At 44.2% G+C, this 19007-nt stretch overlaps 1 protein-coding gene across 1 annotated transcript; it reads left to right on the top strand.

Annotated features, from left to right (window-relative positions):
• The first annotated feature begins 7358 nt into the window (after nt 1-7358).
• On the top strand, nt 7359-13769 carry LOC126988008 (uncharacterized). Its single transcript, XM_050845743.1, has 5 exons — nt 7359-7523; nt 9250-9339; nt 10497-10547; nt 11767-11835; nt 13126-13769. Exons 1-5 carry the CDS (start codon nt 7422-7424, stop codon nt 13408-13410), a joined length of 597 nt encoding a protein of 198 aa, XP_050701700.1. The 5' UTR covers nt 7359-7421; the 3' UTR covers nt 13411-13769.
• Nucleotides 13770-19007: the final 5238 nt, after the last annotated feature.

Below are 19007 nucleotides of genomic sequence, written 5' to 3' on the forward strand. Positions count from 1 at the left end.
TGGTAGTGGTGGTGGTGGTGATGGTGGCTGGAACATGGGTGTGGCTTTGGTGGTGTGGTTTGGGTGTGGTGGAACGGCTCGGTGTGGTTGCGACAAGTAGGCACACACGGAAGGGATGCAGATTTGAGCACTTCGACAACCACACGAAAATACCGAATATTATACAACTGGGAACTTATTTTTAGATACCATGATCAACAAACACATGAGAGGCAAAAATAAATCGTGGGGGTGAATATATAAATCCTGAAAAAATGACTTATATTATCAAACGTATCGGTGCCTCTGTTCACTTGCCCGTCAGTAAAGCCTCGTGGAAATTGTAGGGATATCCGTGGACTGTTTGGTGATGTTGATGATAGTTATACTCTTCTGCATCATGAAGGGGAAAAAAACACCCATGGAAACCCAGTTATTCTTCTGTGGCCTTAGAAAACAGCCAAAGTGGGAACCTGGTACGTTTTGAGAATATGGCATTGCAGGATAAACAATGAGAGATTTGAAGAGTAGGTTTGTTCTGATTTCGTACTTTTTGCCGGGATATGCAAAGAGTGATTAGAAGAGGAGTATGTAAGTCTGTTGTGAATTCCTATACTTTTTGCCAGCAGTCATTTCAAGTCTGCTACCTTCATCGACCTTCATCGACTCGCAAGCAGGGTTACCAAATTATCGTATTCAGCCACTCAGCACATTGTATTTTCCGGTTTCTGACTCACAGCTATCGCAAACAAACACCAAGAAGTAATGCTTTTAGCGATAACTTTAACTGGAACTTCGTTATCTGTGTGGGTAGGAAAATTTCGAGCCCTGGTACTGATAAATGCAATGTTTTGAGTACGATAATTTGGGAACGTTGCTCGCAAGGTTTTTACTGTTAGTGACTCGGAGGTTTGGTGAGCCGCTGGGAATCGTTAAAAGTCTCTGAGAAGCTCTATGAATACAGGCCCGGGACGTAGACTTACCACCAAATTCATCAGTTTCCATTACCAAAAATCCGTAATTAAGTATTTTCTGTTTATTTTTCTGTTAATCTGTTATTCATACAGTGGAATGAATGACTTAACCCGGTAGCAGCGACAGGCCAAATTTGTGGCTTTACCGTGTACCAGCGACGGGCCACATTTTTGCTTTGATATAAACCCCCCAAAATAGATGATGCATAAACTGATCACAAAACCGTTGATATATATATTATGAAATGGTTTGTGTGAGTGATGATTTTTTCTCATTTTTCTCGCTTGGAGGGGCCTTTAAGAAACATGATCCCCGCTGCTACCAGGTTAATGATGCTATTATTTTTTGGCTGTGGAATCTAACTGAATCGAGCAGCCTAATAGTGACTCTTTGGTGGTTAGCCGGTTAGCACGCCTAGCTACGACTCCGCGGGCCTGGGTTTTCGTATGGGATATGGGTATTTCCAGAGGTGCTTTTATGATCCTGGTGGTAGTTCGACCCTTCTGCTGTACTCTGAACGTAAAAATAACTCATGAAAACTTGATTAATTTTTTTTTTCGGCCTGGAGAGTCGACGTTCAGCCCACCCAGTTGTTTACTATCCCTCTCAGGGCTGGTTGATAACTGGGTACCTGGAGAAACCTGGGGAAGCTAAACTATGATAACCCGGATGATATTGCCTTGCCCTGTGCCTGGGAACAGTGGGTTCTCATCCACCACGGGTGCAAGGACCAATAGGACGGAGATGAGCGCCGAGGCCACGCGCAGCTTTACCATATCGTCACCCTCATAAAATAATCGCCTAAGTCATTTTTCAGCGATTTCCAGGTTTTTCTCTACATCAATTTTTTAACATGCGACTTCCATTATTGTACAGTTGCCTTCGTCATTCAGGGTTTGAGTGTTCTAGAAGTGGCCTTTTCGTTTCTGCCTAAATCTTAAGCCAAATGAGATAATGACAGTTCTTTTCTGATTTCCTGAAAATTAGAAAATAATTACTTAGGCGGCTTGTTTACGAAGGTGACGATATGTCCCCAACTTTACTTTTTCTGCACTTACCGGTCCGTTTGTCTCAAGGATTCTATGGTATAACCCCTTGCTTGGCCCAGAGTAAGTCGGTAGCTAGACTAGAGTAAAAAAAAGTAGTTATGCCCTCCAAATAGAAGCAAGAAGTCCGTTATTCAGGTCCTATACAACTGATTACCAAACAGATTTTCCATTACTCAATCTGGACAATAACCCCTTGCTTGGCCCAGAGTAAGTCGGTAGCTAGACTAGAGTAAAAAAAAGTAGTTATGCCCTCCAAATAGAAGCAAGAAGTCCGTTATTCAGGTCCTATACAACTGATTACCAAACAGATTTTCCATTACTCAATCTGGACAAATTTAGTAATGCAAAACAAACTGGCAACACTGCTGACTAACCGAGCGGGGGGTAAAGGGGGAGAGATTATTGCTACCTGGCCCGCTGCTGGCGCCGTGTGAATGACAAGTACCCAGGGCCATATTACTAAACATTTTGTCGTCCAAGTTCACATATTTGACAAGGCGTTCGTAGGAGTTTTAAGCATTTCCAGGAGTAGTTTTATCGCCCTGGTGGTAGTGTGACTCTTCCTCTATACCATGAACCTGAAGAAACACTCATTGCAACCCGACTGCCCCCTTCTTTGACCTTCAGAATTAGCTCATTTGAGAAGCGAAAGTGTCGTAGAATACCAACCTTACTCTTACGGCAAAGGAAACCTACCGAGGACAATACCCACAACACGCTGAATACAAATTAAAGATGCCAAACGTTGCTTCTGGTGATATAGCTTACTGAGGTTGCGCGGCGTCGGGTGACAAACTAGAGTCGTGTTACGAGACATTTCGCCGCCCAAGAACATATTTGACAAGGCTTTCGTAGGAGTTGTGGGCATTTCCAGTAGTAGTTTTATGACCCTGGTGGTAGCATCGTTGCCAGATTATAATTATCGTACTCAAAGCCTCGTATTTACCGGCTTCTGACCCATAACTATCACTAAAAAACACACCAATAGTTAACCATTTCAACGATAACTACAAATAAATCTCGTTATCGGGGTGGAGGAGACAGTTTTTGGGTTGGAAATTGGGAAACAAAAGAAGCTAAGTATAACAATCTGGTAACGCTGGGTGGTAGTGTGACTCTTCCTCTGTACCATGAACCTAAAGAAACACTCATTAGAACCAGATTGATCCCCTCTTTGACCTTTAGAAATTGCTGATGTGATATGGGAAGGTGTCTCGTAATACCAGCCCTAAAAATTCGTATTATCCAGCGTTTGTGGTTCCTGTTACGAGCATTTTTCAGGCTTCATACTTATTTTTTCTTTATCTCCTTCATCTGCTTACTGACGTCACTACTACTTCCGTCTTTCATTCATTTACTCTTCTTTTCGTCTTGCTATTCAAATCTCATTCTTTATAATTACATCGTTTGTGTTATTCATTTTGTCTAATCTCATCGTATTCCGTTCCATGTATCCTCTATTTTCACCACTAATATTCTCCTCACTCACACGGTTATTCCACTTTTCGTCTTCCTATTTGGGTTTCATTCTTTGTCTATCATTTTTGGTTAGCCATAAAGGACACCACCCATGGAAACCCCAACAACTTCAGCGACAGCCTTTTGAATAGACGGACTAAGCACCGTTGCCAGATTATCGTACTCAGAGCATAGTATTTACCGTTTTTTGACACCTAACTATTGCCAAGAAACATCAGGAATTCACTATTTTAACGATAGATATAAATGAATCTAGTTATTGAGCCCCAGGAGACAGTTTTGGGGTCGGAAGTTGGTAAATATAAGAGGCTGAGTACAACTATCTGGCAACATTGGGACTAAGGGTCGTATCTTAACACATTTCGTCGCCCAAGTTCACATATTTGACATGGGTTTCGTAGGAGCTGTAGGCCTTTCCAGGGGTAGTTTTATGACCCTGGTGGTAGTTTGAGCCTTCTTCTGTGCCATGAACCTTAAAAAACACTCATGAAAGCCCGATTGATCCCCTCTTTGACCTTTAGAAACAGTTGATGTGAGAAGCGATGGTGTCTTAAAATACAGCCCTAAAAGCCTTCGAAGAGTTTGATAACATGGACCGATACCTTGTGAGTCATTACAGAGAAAAGTTGTAAAGTCAGTCAGTCAGCCAGTCAGTCAGTCAGTCAGTCAGTCGTCACGTCCTGCCTCTCCTGTGTCCTTACTCTCATGGCTAAACACCCTTGGAGCTTGCATGTGTGACTCGTTGTGCATGCCGGTGTGTGTGTGTGTGTGTGTGTGTGTGTGTGTGTGTGTGTCCCTGAGTGCGTCAAGGCAGATTGGGAGATGGAGGAGGAGAGAGAGAGAGAGAGAGAGAGAGAGAGAGAGAGAGAGAGAGAGAGAGAGAGAGAGAGAGAGAGAGAGAGAGAGAGAGAGAGAGAGAGAGAGAGAGAGAGAGAGAGAGAGAGAGAGAGAGAGAGAGAGAGAGAGAATAGTTATCATAGCAATCATCATCATCATCAACATCATCATCACTCACATAATCATGCGTTAGTTATTATTATTATTATTATTATTATTATTATTATTATTATTATTGTTATTATTATTATTATTATTATTATTATTATTATTATTATTATTATTATTATTATTATTATTATTATTATTATTATTATTATTATTATTATTATTATTATTATTATTATTATCATTCGACCTGCCCTGCCCTGCCCTAGTTCATTTCTTGACCTTTCATCGTTATAAGAATATCTCCATCATTTTTTTCTCTCTTTTTCAATCCTTTCTTGCCTGCTTAACTTTGCATCAGGTTGTTTTATTTTTGGGAACATTTTCTTTTTAAGGGGGGAAAATTTAGCTTTTTCCCTATCTTTAAAGGGGCAGATTTAGCTTTTTCACCATTTTTAAGGGGGCAGATTTAGCTTTTTCCCTATCTTTAAAGGGGCAGATTTAGCTTTTTCCCTATCTTTAAGGAGGTCAGATTTAGCTTTTTCCCTATCTTTAAAGGGGCAGATTTAGCTTTTTCCCTATCTTTAAGGAGGTCAGATTTAGCTTTTTCCCTATCTTTAAGGGGGGCAGATTTAGCTTTTTCCCTATCTTTAAGGGGGGCAGATTTAGCTTTTTCCCTATCTTTAAGGGGGGCAGATTTAGCTTTTTCCCTATCTTTAAAGGGGCAGATTTAGCTTTTTCCCTATCTTTAAGGAGGTCAGATTTAGCTTTTTCCCTATCTTTAAGGGGGGCAGATTTAGCTTTTTCCCTATCTTTAAAGGGGCAGATTTAGCTTTTTCCCTATCTTTAAAGGGGCAGATTTAGCTTTTTCACCATTTTTAAGGGGGCAGATTTAGCTTTTTCCCTATCTTTAAGGGGGGCAGATTTAGCTTTTTCCCTATCTTTAAAGGGGCAGATTTAGCTTTTTCCCTATCTTTAAAGGGGCAGATTTAGCTTTTTCCCTATCTTTAAAGGGGCAGATTTAGCTTTTTCCTTATCTTTAAGGGGGGCAGATTTAGCTTTTTCCCTATTTTTAAGGGGACAGATTTAGCTTTTACACTTTTTAAGGGGAGCAGATTTAGCTTTTTACCTATCTTTAAAGGGGCAGATTTAGCTTTTTCACCATTTTTAAGGGGGCAGATTTAGCTTTTTCCCTATCTCTAAGGGGTCAAATTTAGCTTTTACACTACTTTTAAGGGGGCAGATTTAGCTTTTACACATTTTAAGGGGAGCAGATTTAGCTTTTTTACTTTTTTTTTGGGGGGGGGGGGCAGATTTAGCTTTTTCACAGACAGACGCACCGACAGACAGACAGGCAGACAGACAAACATGACAGACGGACAGTTGGTGACTAGAATCCGTTTTTTTCACGATAAATTTTCCTACGTAATGTAATAATATATTTCTGCAGTCAATGAAAAACTGTTGAAAACAGCGAGCATAAGTAAAACATGTTATAAACATTTTTTTTAACATCTTCACAGTTCAACTCATCGTAATACCATTTTCTTATTTGTTTTGTCGAGTTTTTACAATACATCTTGATTCTACAGTCACTGCTGAGTCTGAGGGTGTCAACCAAAACTGGCTAGCTCGTCTATGAGGTGAGCTATGGCATATAATAAAGAAACATGTCTCACTCGAGCATGCAAGACGTGGTCCGACATGAGTGTTAGCGGGAGAGCGGAGCAGCCAATCAGCGGCAAGCTTACCAACCTGCCTAGGCGCCAGGAATCTAGCTTAAGTGAACAGACTATAGAATCCGTTGTTTAGATATTTTGCCAATCTGACAGACGCACCCACAGACAGACAAACACACAAACAGCGACGAAAACAGTATGACTCTCCTTGGAGCGGGCAATAACAATAACACTTTCACTATAAATCAAAATTCACGCCCATTCTTCTTCCGTGGCGCAGAACGCAGTAAACATTCCTCAGCGCGGCTTGACAGATAAATCCTCGGCAGCAGTGAAGGAATCGGGGACAGCAAGTGGCCCGTTTTTTCTTCTTCCTCCTCCTCCTCCTCCTCCTCCTCCTCCTTCGCCCTTTAGTTGACAGTCGGATTCATATTTCAGATTTTATTTACAGGAAAGGTGAGGGGAGGGGGATACAAAGAAGGGAGGGGGAGGTGTAAGGGGGGAAGGAGAGCAATATATACATTTACAGTAAAGGAAATAGCTCAAGGGCAAAAACAAAAGGAAGAAAAAAAAAGAAAAAAAGTCCACTGAAAAAAACATCAACAAAAAAAGAGTTCATTGAAAAAAGGCCAAAAAAAAAAAAAAAAGAAAGTTCGATGAAAAAAAATAAAAGAAAGTTCACTGAAAAAAATAATAGTCCGCTGAAATAATAAAAGAAAGTCCCCTAAAAAAAATAGTGCTGAAAAAAATAGCCCATCCAAATAAAATAAAAAAACGGTCCGCAGAAGAAATAAAAAAGCATAAAATAAAAAAATACGGAAATACAGAAAATACAAAAAAAAAAAAAAAAGTTGCTGGACTGTACAACTTTCCTCCTCGCCACCCTTCCCTCACCACCACCACCACCACCACCACCACCACCTCCACTCTTCCCTCACCACCACCACCGCCACCCTTCCCTCACCACCACCACCACCACCACCACCACCACCACCACCACCGCCACCCTTCCCTCACCACCACCACCACCACCACCACCACCTCCACTCTTCCCTCACCACCACCACCGCCACCCTTCCCTCACCACCACTACCACCACCTCCGCCCTTCCCTCACCACCACCACCACCACCACCTCCGCCCTTCCCTCACCACCACTACCACCACCACCACCACCACCACCACCTCCACCACCACCACCGCCGCCGCCTCCTTCACCTCCTCCTCCCCCGCCCGTCACGCCGCGCGATAGACCACAGCGGCATGATAAAAGACGCCGCTCCGACACTTTTTCTTACTCCCGGCGACACAGGAACATGGCGAAGGTGGCACTGGCGGCGGCGGCGGTGGTGGTGGCGGCGGGTCTGGTGCCTGCTATGGCTATGTGGCCCACCACCAGCTACTACATCGACTTTGTGGTGAGTGGCTTCTCCGCTGCCCCTCCTGAGATCGCCGCGAACACATACGGAACAGCCCCCCTTTCGGCTACTTCTTCGGATTCTTTACAGGAGCAGCGAGTAGCGGGCTTTTTTTATTATTGTTTCCTTTTTTTGTGCCCTTGTGCTGTCTCCTTTGCTGTAAAAAAAAAAAAAAAAAAAAGCTGAGCCAGAGAATTGAAGATTTCGCCAGTTACCAGGAGCCGGGCCGAAGTCAGACTGATACAATGGTGTTTTTTTGTGTTCTAGGTATCATTAGGTTCTTGAAGGAATACCTCGAGCACAAAAAAGCACTACTATGTCTGCGTCAGTATGAATAGCGCGCGGCTCTTTTGGTAACAAGCTGTGATGAAGATGGTCAGCCTCTCTGGTACGAAGGAGGGAACACGCTCAAGATCAGTGGTTCTCAAGCGGGAAGCGATGGAAAGGTCTAAGGGGCGGTGAGGAAAAGGGAACGGTAGGGGCGGCATGGTGGTTAATTCCTGATGTTTCTTGCCAATAGTTATACGTCAGAAACCGGTAAATACTATGCTCTGGGTGCCTGGGGGTTGGGATGGCATGCTCCTCCCTTCTCCTTTGTTGTTTTACTTGCAACAATAAACTATCAATCAATCAATCTATGCTCTGGGTACGACAATCTGGCAACCGTGCGTGGCTGATGTAACGAAGCAAAGTGAAGCCAAAATATGCGCGTATCGGTCGAGTGATTTGAATGATTTTAAGGTCAAGTTTAGGGATATTTCGTCTCATGTAAATGGGTTCTGATTTCTAGAGGGTTGACTTTGTTCCCGAAGTGAATCAGCAGCGCCTTGGAGGACTCGACACGCATATGGATACCACTGAAACCGTTTATGTTCATTTTTTGGAGAAGTTTACTCTGTTACAAATTTACATTTAACCGAGCTAACAGCCTTAGGGGAGTCTACCCTTACATGAACAATACTTCCTAAGGGGTTAAATGTAATCCTTAATCGACTTAGGCACGCGAATGTATAGTTCTTCTGTTCCAGGGCCCGAGAGCGTGAATATTAAGATCATTTTCCCCATTATTGCGGATCTTATACACCCACATTCGGCAAGGCTTTCGTGTATAGAGGTTGTGTTAGCATTTCCATGGGTAGTTATTTGAGCCTAGTGGTAGTATGACAAGGCTTTCGTGTATAGAGGTTGTGTTAGCATTTCCATGGGTAGTTATTTGAGCCTAGTGGTAGTATGACAAGACTTATGTACCATGAATGTGAACAAGAATATAAGGACCATATCACCACCCCACATATGGCAAGGCTTTCGTGTATAGAGGTTGTGTTAGCATTTCCATGGGTAGTTATTTGAGCCTAGTGGTAGTATGACAAGACTTCTGTACCGTGAATGTGAACAAGAATATTAGGACCATATCACCACCCCACATATGGCAAGGCTTTCGTATATAGAGGTTATGTTAGCATTTCCATGGGTAATTATATGAGCCTAGTGATCGTATGCCAAGATTTCTATACCATGAATGTGAACAAGAATATTAGGACCATATCACCACCCCACATTTCCAGGGATAGTTTTATGACCGTGGTGGTAGTTTAACCCTTCTTCTGCACCATGAACCTTAAAAAAAAACTTATTAGAATCCGATTGATCTGCTTAATGGCCCTTTGAAGTAGTAAATGTGAGAGGTGAAGCGTCTGAAAATACCGACTTTTGTTTCTCTCTCCAGGTGGCCAAGAACTGCTTTGGCGAGGAGGCGGCGATGGAGATGGAGCGGATAGGCATGCAGGTTGGGAAGGCGTGCTGGATGAAGGAGTGGGTAAGTGATGCTGCTTCCACATCTCACCACCATCACCATCATCTCTTTTATCTGCACCTAGCTACCATCATCTCTATTATCTGTACCCTGCTCCGGTATCGAAAGGGGCTATTACGCTGGGCAAATTTTCCGTGGATCTTCAGTCAAACCACGATTTCCGCTGGCGTGGTTCTCATATTTCCGTGGTTTTCTGACGTATCCACAATCTTCCAAAGCTACGGTATAGATTTCACCAAAGGACGACGGTATTACTCACCATCATCATCATCAGCAATAACAAGGAACAAATGAGAGCCACGCCAGCGGAAATCGTGGTTTGACTGAAGATCCACGGAGAATTTGCCCATTGTAATAGCCCCTTAAAGCTATCTAAAGGCACAAAGGGACACAATAACACCTATCGAACTATTCAATGTCATCTTTGTAACTTCTGTCTGTTGAGGTGACGAGATGGAGAAGTCGAGAAGGCGTGCTGGATCATAAGAACATAAGAACGTAAGGAGTCCTCTCTATTATCTGAACCTAACTATCTTAAGCTGTCTAAAGGTTCAAAGGGACACAATAACACCTATCGAACTATTCAATGTCATCTTTGTAACTTCTGTCTGTTGAGGTGACGAGATGAAGAAGTCGAGAAGGCGTGCTGGATTATCTCTGTTATCTGTACCTAACTATCTAAAGCTATCTGAAGGCACAAAGGGATACAAAAAAAACTATCCAACTATCCAATGTCATCTTTTTTAATGTCTGTCTGTTGAGGTGACAAGATGAGGAAGTCGAGAAGGCGTGCTGGATCATAAGAACATAAGAACGTAAGGAGTCCTCTCTATTATCTGAACCTAACTATATAAAGCTATCTGAAGGTTCAAAGGGACACAATAACACCTATCCAACTATCCAGTGTCATCTTTATTAATGTCTGTCTGTTGAGGTGACAAGATGAAGTTGAGAAGGCATGCTGGATCATAAGAACATAAGAACGTAAGGAGTCCTCTCTATTATCTGAACCTAACTATCTTAAGCTGTCTAAAGGTTCAAAGGGACACAATAACACCTATCCAACTATCCAATGTCATCTTTTTTTACGTCTGTCTGTTGAGGCGGCGGCGGCGAGGGGGGAAGAAGTACGAAGATTAATTTTGGGTCATCTTTTGCAGGAGGAGACTTTTGGCTTGGCAGAAGGACCCAGCAACGGAAGGGCCAAACGGGTTAGTAGAGAGAGAGAGAGAGAGAGAGAGAGAGAGAGAGAGAGAGAGAGAGAGAGAGAGAGAGAGAGAGAGAGAGAGAGAGAGAGAGAGAGAGAGAGAGAGAGAGAGAGAGAGAGAGAGAGAGAGAGATTATATGTTGCGCAAGTGTGTGTGTGTGTGTGTGTGTGTGTGTGTGTGTGTGTGTGTGTGTGTTATCAGCTCTTCGTTATGTCTCTTTTTATCTTTAAAGCACAGGATGTCGGGATTACCATGTCGGTTCTAAAGGTCACATGCGCATGACTCCTCTCTCTCTCTCTCTCTCTCTCTCTCTCTCTCTCTCTCTCCATATACTGATTTTTTTCACTCTTTTTGTCTTTTTATACGCACGATTTCACTGTGTCAAGAATTTCCTCCATCAAGTTTTGCTCAAACTAGAAAAAAGGCTGAAATTTCGTATATATTCACTTTTTATATACTTCTCTTAATTTTGCTTCCTGTGGGTGGGTGGGTGGGAGAGAGAGAGAGAGAGAGAGAGAGAGAGAGAGAGAGAGAGAGAGAGAGTGTGTGTGTGTGTGGGTGTGTGTGTGTGTGTGTGTGTGTGTGTGTGTGTGTGTGTGTGTGTGTGTGTGTGTGTGTGTGTGTGTGAAGAACAGCCGAGAGGATATGGACGCTACTATAACTGTAAATGTCCTTAAGATCGTTTTTGTATACAGTCAGAGTTTGGTGTATAGCATTTTCTTGATTAATTGTGTGTGTTAGAACCTGTTTTTTTGTTTAAGTTAGTCATTTGCATGGAGTCTATATTGCACACACACACACACACACACACACACACACACACACACACACACACACACACACACACACACACACACACTCAATCATAGTTACTAATTAGGAAAACTCTGAAGGCTTCTTTGATAACGTTACTCCTTTACTCCTCTTCTTTACTCCTTTACCCTTCCTTTACTTCTCTCCTTTACTCCTTTACTCTCCCTTTACTTCTCTCCTTTACGCCTCTCCTTTTCTCCTTTATCCTTCCTCTATTCCTCTCCTTTACTCCTTTACCCTCCCTTTACTCCTCTCCTTTACTCCTCTCCTTTACTCCTTTACCCTCCCTTTACTCCTCTCCTTTACTCCTCTCCTTTTCTCCTTTATCCTTCCTCTATTCCTCTCCTTTACTCCTTTGTCCCTTCCTTTACTCCTCTCGTTTACTCATACCCTTCCTTTGCTCCTCCAGAATATCCTGAAGATGCCGACCCCCGCCTCCAGGAGTCTGTTGCTCTGTAATCTACGGGCCCTCAACGTGGTAAGTGGCGGGGCGGGGCGGGACGGGGCTGGGCGGGGCTGGGCAGGGCTGGTAGGGGTAGGAAGGGGCAGGGCTGGGGTCGAGACGGAGAGGAATAGGACGGGCTGGGCTGGGGTCGGACTGGGCTGGTAGGGGGTGGGGGCAGGAGTGGGGTCGGGACGGAGAGGAATAGGACGGGGCATGGCGGGGCTGGGGTCGGACTGGGCTGGTAGGGGGACGGGGCAGGAGTGGGGTCGTGACGGAGAGAAATAGGACGGGGCCGGGCTGGGGTCGGGGCGGGACTGGACGGGGGATGGCGGGGCAGGGAGCGCGTATACAGAATCTCTCAACTATTTTGTGGCGCCTCCTCTTGAGCGGGGCAAGTTACATTAGGTTAGGTTAATGTCGGTGAGGTAAGGAGTGACCCAGCGTTGCCAGATTGTCGTACTCTGCCTCTTATGTTTGCCGATATCCGACCCAATAACTGCTTTCATCACCCAAATAACTACATTCATATAAGGTTATCGTTTAAATGGTTAATTATTAGTGCTTCTTGGCAACTGTTATGGGCCAGAATCCGGTAAATACGCGGCGCTTGAGTACGATAATCTGGGAACGATGGTCCTTGTGTTCTCATCAAGTGAACGATAGAGACGGAGGGAGGGAGGGGAAGGAGTGCGTTGATCATGCCGTGTGGAGTGATGTCAGCTGTTGATGGGGTTGTTCTAATATCCTTTTCAATAACTTTTTTTTTCTCTCGCTTGAAGGATGGAGCATTGTTACCGAATTGCCTCCTGTCGACCTCGTGGCTCAAAAAATATCATCCGCCCCCTGTGAACGATGTGTGTGTGTGTGTGTGTGTGTGTGTGTGTGTGTGTGTGTGTGTGTGTGTGTGTGTGTGTGTTTTACAGCTAAGGAGACAGTTCAAGGGCGTAAAGAAAAATATAAAGAAAAAAGCCCGCTACTTACTGCTCCTGAATAGAGGTCAAAGGAGTGTCCAAAAAGAGAGGTCAATTTCGGGAGGAGGAGGAGGTGTGTGTGTGTGTGTGTGTGTGTGTGTGTGTCGCTTTGTTCCCCCCCTCCTCCTCCTTCCCCCTTCCCCCTCCTCCTCCTTCCCCCCCTCCTCCTCCTCCCCCCCTCCTCCTCCTCCTCCCCCCCTCCTCCTCCTCCTCCTTCCCCCCTCCCCCTCCTCCTCCTACCCCCCCTTCTCCTCCTTCCCCCCTCCTCCTACCCCCCTCCCCTCCTCCCCTCCTCCTCCCTACCCCCCCACCCCACCCCGTAGCTGTCACCTCTGCGCTCCCTCCCCCTCAGCTGACGCCCAAGCTCGAGATGAATTACCCGCTGGTGGACGCCTGGATCAGCGCCAACGTGACAGACGCCGAGGTGCGCGAGGAGCTTCTGCAGCTGTCCAAGGAGTGCCAGCCTCGGCCCATCCCCGTGGCGCCGCTGGAGGCCATGAAGGCGGGGGGCGTCGGAGTGGGGATGCGGCAGTTCCACGTGTATATGGAGTGCATGAACGCCGGCGGCACTGCCATCTGTATGAACAAGGAGATGGAGCGCGTTAAGGCCAAGTGGGACAGCATCAACTACCCGTGAGGCGGCATTGGTCCAGCTGGGTAGCCCCGCCGCGCCAGCGTTCCCAAATTATCGTACCCAGCGCACTGCATTTTCCTAGTTTCTGACTGATAACTCTAGCAAAAAACAGCGACAACTATCACTCTTTAACAATTTCAACGATAACTTTAATTTTCTATCGTTGGTTATGTGGTTACGACGGTCTTAGAAACTAAAAATGATAAATGCAATGCTCAGAGTACGACAATTTGACAACGCTGCGCCGCGCCCTGCCACCACCGTCACCATATTACCGTACTCACCACCTTGTATTTTCCTTTCCTGACCCATAACTGTTGCAGAAAAAACATAACTATTGCAAATAAAACCGGTAATTAACACTTTTTACAATAACTTTAATTGAATATTGCCATTTGTGTGGGTACGGTAGTTTTGGGCCTGGAACTGACCTATGGGATGGGATGAGTACGAGAGTCCGGTAATGTCGCGGCCACCAGCTTCGACCGTCACCTCAAGAATCGTCGAACACTTTATGAATAAGGGAGAAGAGGAAGATTTAAACAGGGAAGCATAAAGAGAAGGTGTCCGCAACTCGTCGCGCTCCAAGTACGAGAGCCGAAGAATGATGCAAAGAAGAAAAATAAATAAACTAGGCCGTATACTTTATAAATAGCAGATTTTTATGACGGAAGTATAAAAAGAAGATGTCCACAACACCCTGCTTCCTTTAAGATAGGCAAAGGAAGAAGCAAAGAAGAAAAAAATAAGTAAACCGATGAATGAGTAACAGATATATATAGCAAGTGGGACAGAGGAAAATCTAAACAGAGAAGCATAAAGAGAATGTACCCGCAATTAACACCCTGCTTCCATTAACATAGGCAAAGAAAGAACCAAAGAAGAAAAAATTAAGTAATCCGATGAATGAGTAATAGATTTTTATGACCAAGGGGACAGAGGAAAGTCTTAAGCTAACCTTGAAAATGACCGAAACTCCTTGGAAAGCCTTGTCGAATACGTGAGCTTGGGAGTCGAAATGTTTAAAAATATGACCCTAAGACCTTCAATCAGGTTCTAATGCGTTTTTCCTTAGGTTCACGGTACAGAGGAAGGGTCAGACTACCAGAAGGGTCATAAAGCTACCCCTTAAAGTGACCGAAATTCTAGGAAAGCCTTGTCGAATACGTAAGCTTGGGAGTCGAAATGTTTAAAAATATGACCCTAAGACCTTCAATCAGGTTCTAATGCGTTTTTCCTTAGGTTCACGGTACAGAAGAAGGGTCAACTACCAGAGGGGTCATAATGCTACCCCTTAAAGTGACCGAAATCCTAGGAAAGCCTTGTCGAATACGTGAGCTTGGGAGTCGAAATGTTTAAAAATATGACCCTAAGACCTTCAATCAGGTTCTAATGGGTTTTTCCTTAGGTTCACGGTACAGAAGAAGGGTCAGACTACCAGAGGGGTCATGAAAGCCTTGTCGAATACGTGAGCTTGGGAGTCGAAATGTTTAAAAATATGACACTAAGACCTTCAATCAGGTTCTAATGCGTTTTTCCTTAGGTTCACGGTACAGAGGAAGGGTCAAACTACCAGAAGGGTCATAAAGCTACCCCTTAAAGTGACCGAAATTCTAGGAAAGCCTTGTCGAATACGTAAGCTTGGGAGTCGAAATGTTTAAAAATATGACCCTAAGACCTTCAATCAGGTTCTAATGGGTTTTTCCTTAGGTTCACGGTACAGAGGAAGGGTCAAACTACCAGAGGGGTCATAAAGCTACCCCGGTAATCCTAGGAAAGCCTTGTCGAATACGTAAGCTTGGGTGTCGAAATGTTTCAAGATATGACACTAAAGGAACCTCTGTGCCTCTTAATGCGCACTACAACCCTCACCAAGGATGCTCACACCCTCACGACGCCTCTCATTTCACGCCAGGCTCGGTTCACACAGGGTTCACAGGAGTTCAGCGTCACGGGCGTTAGCTATAGCGTATGTGAGTCACTCCACGCGTCAAACAATACACAATTCCCGGCGTTGAGTTGTGGCAGCGGGCTTGTGTGACCTAACGGAGCTTGAAGAAGAAGTTGTACACGTGAATATATGTTTTTTTTACAGAAAGGAGACAGTTCAACGGCGTAAATAAAAATACATAAAAAAAGCCCACTACTTACTGCTCCTGAATAGAGGTCAAAGGAGTGTCCAAAGAGATGAATGCACTGCGAGATGAAGCCTTGACTTTTCTTTTTCTTTAATGTTTCTTCTTTTTTTATATCTATTTCTGTAAGTTTTGCTTCTGCGAGGTGGAGCTGACATATTTTTCTTCGTTATTTCCTCTTTCTTGTATATATCTTGTTCTGTATTTCTTTTTTTATCTTGCTTTAAATATTGGTGCAGTCTACTTAAGGAGAATTTTTGTATATATCTTGTTCTGTATTTATTTTTATTCTTGCTTTAAATATTGGTGCAGTCTACTTAAGGAGAATTTTTGTATATATCTTGTTCTGTATTTATTTTTATTCTTGCTTTAAATATTGGTGCAGTCTACTTAAGGAGAATTTTTGTATATATCTTGTTTTGTATTTATTTTTTTATCTTGCTTTAAATATCGATGCAGTCTACTTAAGGAGAATTTTTGTATATATCTTGTTCTGTATTTATTTTTATTCTTGCTTTAAATATCGATGCAGTCTACTTAAGGAGAATTTGTGTATATATCTTGTTCTGTATTTATTTTTTTATCTTGCTTTAAATATCGATGCAGTCTACTTAAGGAGAATTTTTGTATATATCTTGTTCTGTATTTATTTTTATTCTTGCTTTAAATATCGATGCAGTCTACTTAAGGAGAACATTTGCTTTGGAAACACCTATGTCACATTTATCTGTTGTAATGTAAATCTTCACCGTCACAACCTTCTCGGAGACACTGAAGTAACATCAATAGGCTTAGTAACACTCGTGCAAGCTCCTTCACGCGGCTTTTTTTACATTCCTGCCTCTAGCGCCGGCAGGCTTTCTTCAGGGGCCAGATGGTCGGCTCAAGCCCGTCATGGCGCAGGCAATTTTTACAGTGGCGCCAGTTATGCTTATGGCTTCTCCTGTATCGTAAAAAAAAGAATAATAATGGCGCACTGTCTGTCTGAGCGAATCACAAAACGAACCCCAACCGAACCCCAACCGAACCCCAACCGAAGCCCGAACGAACCCCAACCGAAGCACTGAAGGTCTCGGGCGCACCAGCCAATCCCGAGCCGGGCAGCAGTTTGGGTTATGTTAGTTAATAAGCCTGTCGTCACACCGCGCGCTCCTCCCCACCCCTACCCACCCCGGCATAATTCCCAGCCGTGTCTGAAAAGTGTCCGATCCCTCCCTGAAAGAAAGGAAAAAGTAACGGAAGCCGATATTTACCGACGATGCGGTGCTGGAAAGAAATGATGGTGAGGAGAAGGAAAGTAGTAGGTGTTATGTTCGGTGGTGAAGAGAGAGGCTTGTTGTTATACTGGCTTTTGGTGAAGTGTCTTAAGGGGCTATTACACTGGGCAAATTTTCCGTGGATCTTCAGTCAAACCACGATTTCCGCTGGCGTGGTTCTCATATTTCCGTGGTTTTCTGACGCGTCCACGATCTTCCAAAGCTACGGTAGATTTCACCGAAGGACGACGGTATTACTCACCATCATCATCATCAGCAATAACAAGAAACAAATGAGAACCACGCCAGTGAAAATCGTGGTTTGACTGAAGATACACGGAAAATTTGCTCATTGTAATAGTCCCTTTAAGCGAGCGAGGTCAGGAGGTCAGGCAGTGCAGACGATGACATCCCACACCAGTCACCAGCGGGCAGTGTAGTCGATATTCTCAGACCCTTCCGCCTCGCATCAACTGTTTCCAAAGACCGAAAAGGAAATCAATCGCGATCTAAGGAGTGTTTCCGTAGATTCATGGCACAAAAGCATGATCAAATTACCAGAGCGGCCATAAAACTACCTCTGCAAATGCCCAAAACTCGTATGAAAGCCCTGATGTCATGCCTGGGCGCCGAATTCTTTGAGAGTATGGCCCCTTGTGTGAAATCTGAAGTTGATCACGGGACAGCAAAACGTGGAGAGGAGGAACTTCAGCGACCCTTTTGGAGGTGAAGAAAGAAGCCTCGGCACCCATAGGAGGAATATTCAGTCGGGTAAGTCATAACTGGGTAACATTTTAATCTTTACCGAGTTTAATTTACTTGAGGCGTGGTACAACTCCAAGCATGTCAAATGATAGCCTAACATGTGTATTAGTTTGGATAACTTCTGACATCCACGTGTTCAAAAAGGGAGTACTATATGGGTCGTATTATAAAACATCTCGTCGCCCAAGAACACTTATTTGACAAGGCTTTCATAGGAGTTGCGGGCATTTCCAGAAGTAGTTTCATCGGTATCGCTTCTCACATCAGCTATTTCTAAAGGTCAAAGAGGGGGTCAGTCGGGTTCTAATGAGTGTTTCTTGAGGTGCACGGTACAGAGGAAGGGTCACGCTACCACCAGGGTCATAAAGCTACTCCTTTAAATAACCACAGCTCCTACGAAAGCCTTGTCAAATGTGTGTTATTTGGCGGCGAAATGTCTTGTAATATGACACTAAAATAAGTTGATAGTATAAGACAGTTTCGCTACTCACATCAGCTATTTCTAAAGGTCAAAGAGTGGGTCAGTCGGGTTCTAATGAGTGTTTCTTGAGGTGCACGGTACAGAGGAAGGGTCACGCTACCACCAGGGTCATAAAACTACTACTTTAAACACTCACAACTCCTACGAAAGCCTTGTCAAATGTGTGTTCTTGGGCGGCGAAATGTCTTGTAATCGACCCTTGTACAAGACACCTCCCCATACGAAATTGACCTCTCTTCTGCCCACTTGTTCTATTTTATTTTCTAGGAGTTGTGCTTAGTGGACTTTTTTGTTTTACGGTTAAGAAAGCTACTCAAGGGCAACAAAAAGAAAGTGTAGGAAAAGAGCCGGCTAATCACTGCTCCTACAAAAGAGAAAAAGTTTGGAAAGTTTCGTTTAGTCGGCGCAACATCTGTGGTCATATGCCGGAGAGAGACAGGAGGGGGAAGGAATTATAGGAGAAGGGAACAGACCCCAGGAGACGGGACACAACCCCCGATTAATACCTGGTACCCATTCACTGCTGGGTGGACAGGGGCGTAAGGTATCGGAAAAGCCGCCCAAATTTTTCCACTCCGCCCGGGAATCGAACCCGGGCTCTCTCGGTTGTGAGCCGAGTGTGCTAACCACTGCACCACGAAGCCCCTAACCTACAAAAGAGAGAGGAGTGGCGCCAGAAGAGAGGTCAATTTCAGGTCTTGCTTGGTGTCTTGTTTGTTCTCTTAAGTTTCGCCCTTGAAGTGTTTACTGTAAAAAAAAGTTGAGGATGTGAGGATTCGTTCTTTTTCCTACTTCCGGAAGCCACCCGCCTATCGTCTGTTTCATTAGGAAATTACAGGCACCTCGCCCCCTCTTGTTATCTCTCAGTTTTGATTGGCCGCGTGGCAGCCAATCACCACGCACACTGACGCAGCACCACGTGGAATGTACAAAAAAGTATGATGATTACCCTCAAAATCACCG

Source organism: Eriocheir sinensis, chromosome 67 (assembly GCF_024679095.1).
Source record: "Eriocheir sinensis breed Jianghai 21 chromosome 67, ASM2467909v1, whole genome shotgun sequence".
NCBI classification, from domain to species: domain Eukaryota; kingdom Metazoa; phylum Arthropoda; class Malacostraca; order Decapoda; family Varunidae; genus Eriocheir; species Eriocheir sinensis.

What these genes read in the sequence shown, in the direction of transcription:
- LOC126988008 (XM_050845743.1), top strand. Translation starts at nt 7,422, where the DNA reads ATGGCGAAGGTGGCACTGGCGGCGGCGGCGGTGGTGGTGGCGGCGGGT. An exon ending in CGTGCTGGATGAAGGAGTGG is followed by an intron (nt 9,340 to 10,496) that starts GTAAGTGATGCT and finishes CATCTTTTGCAG; the next exon opens with GAGGAGACTTTTGGCTTGGC. An exon ending in ATCTACGGGCCCTCAACGTG is followed by an intron (nt 11,836 to 13,125) that starts GTAAGTGGCGGG and finishes CCTCCCCCTCAG; the next exon opens with CTGACGCCCAAGCTCGAGAT.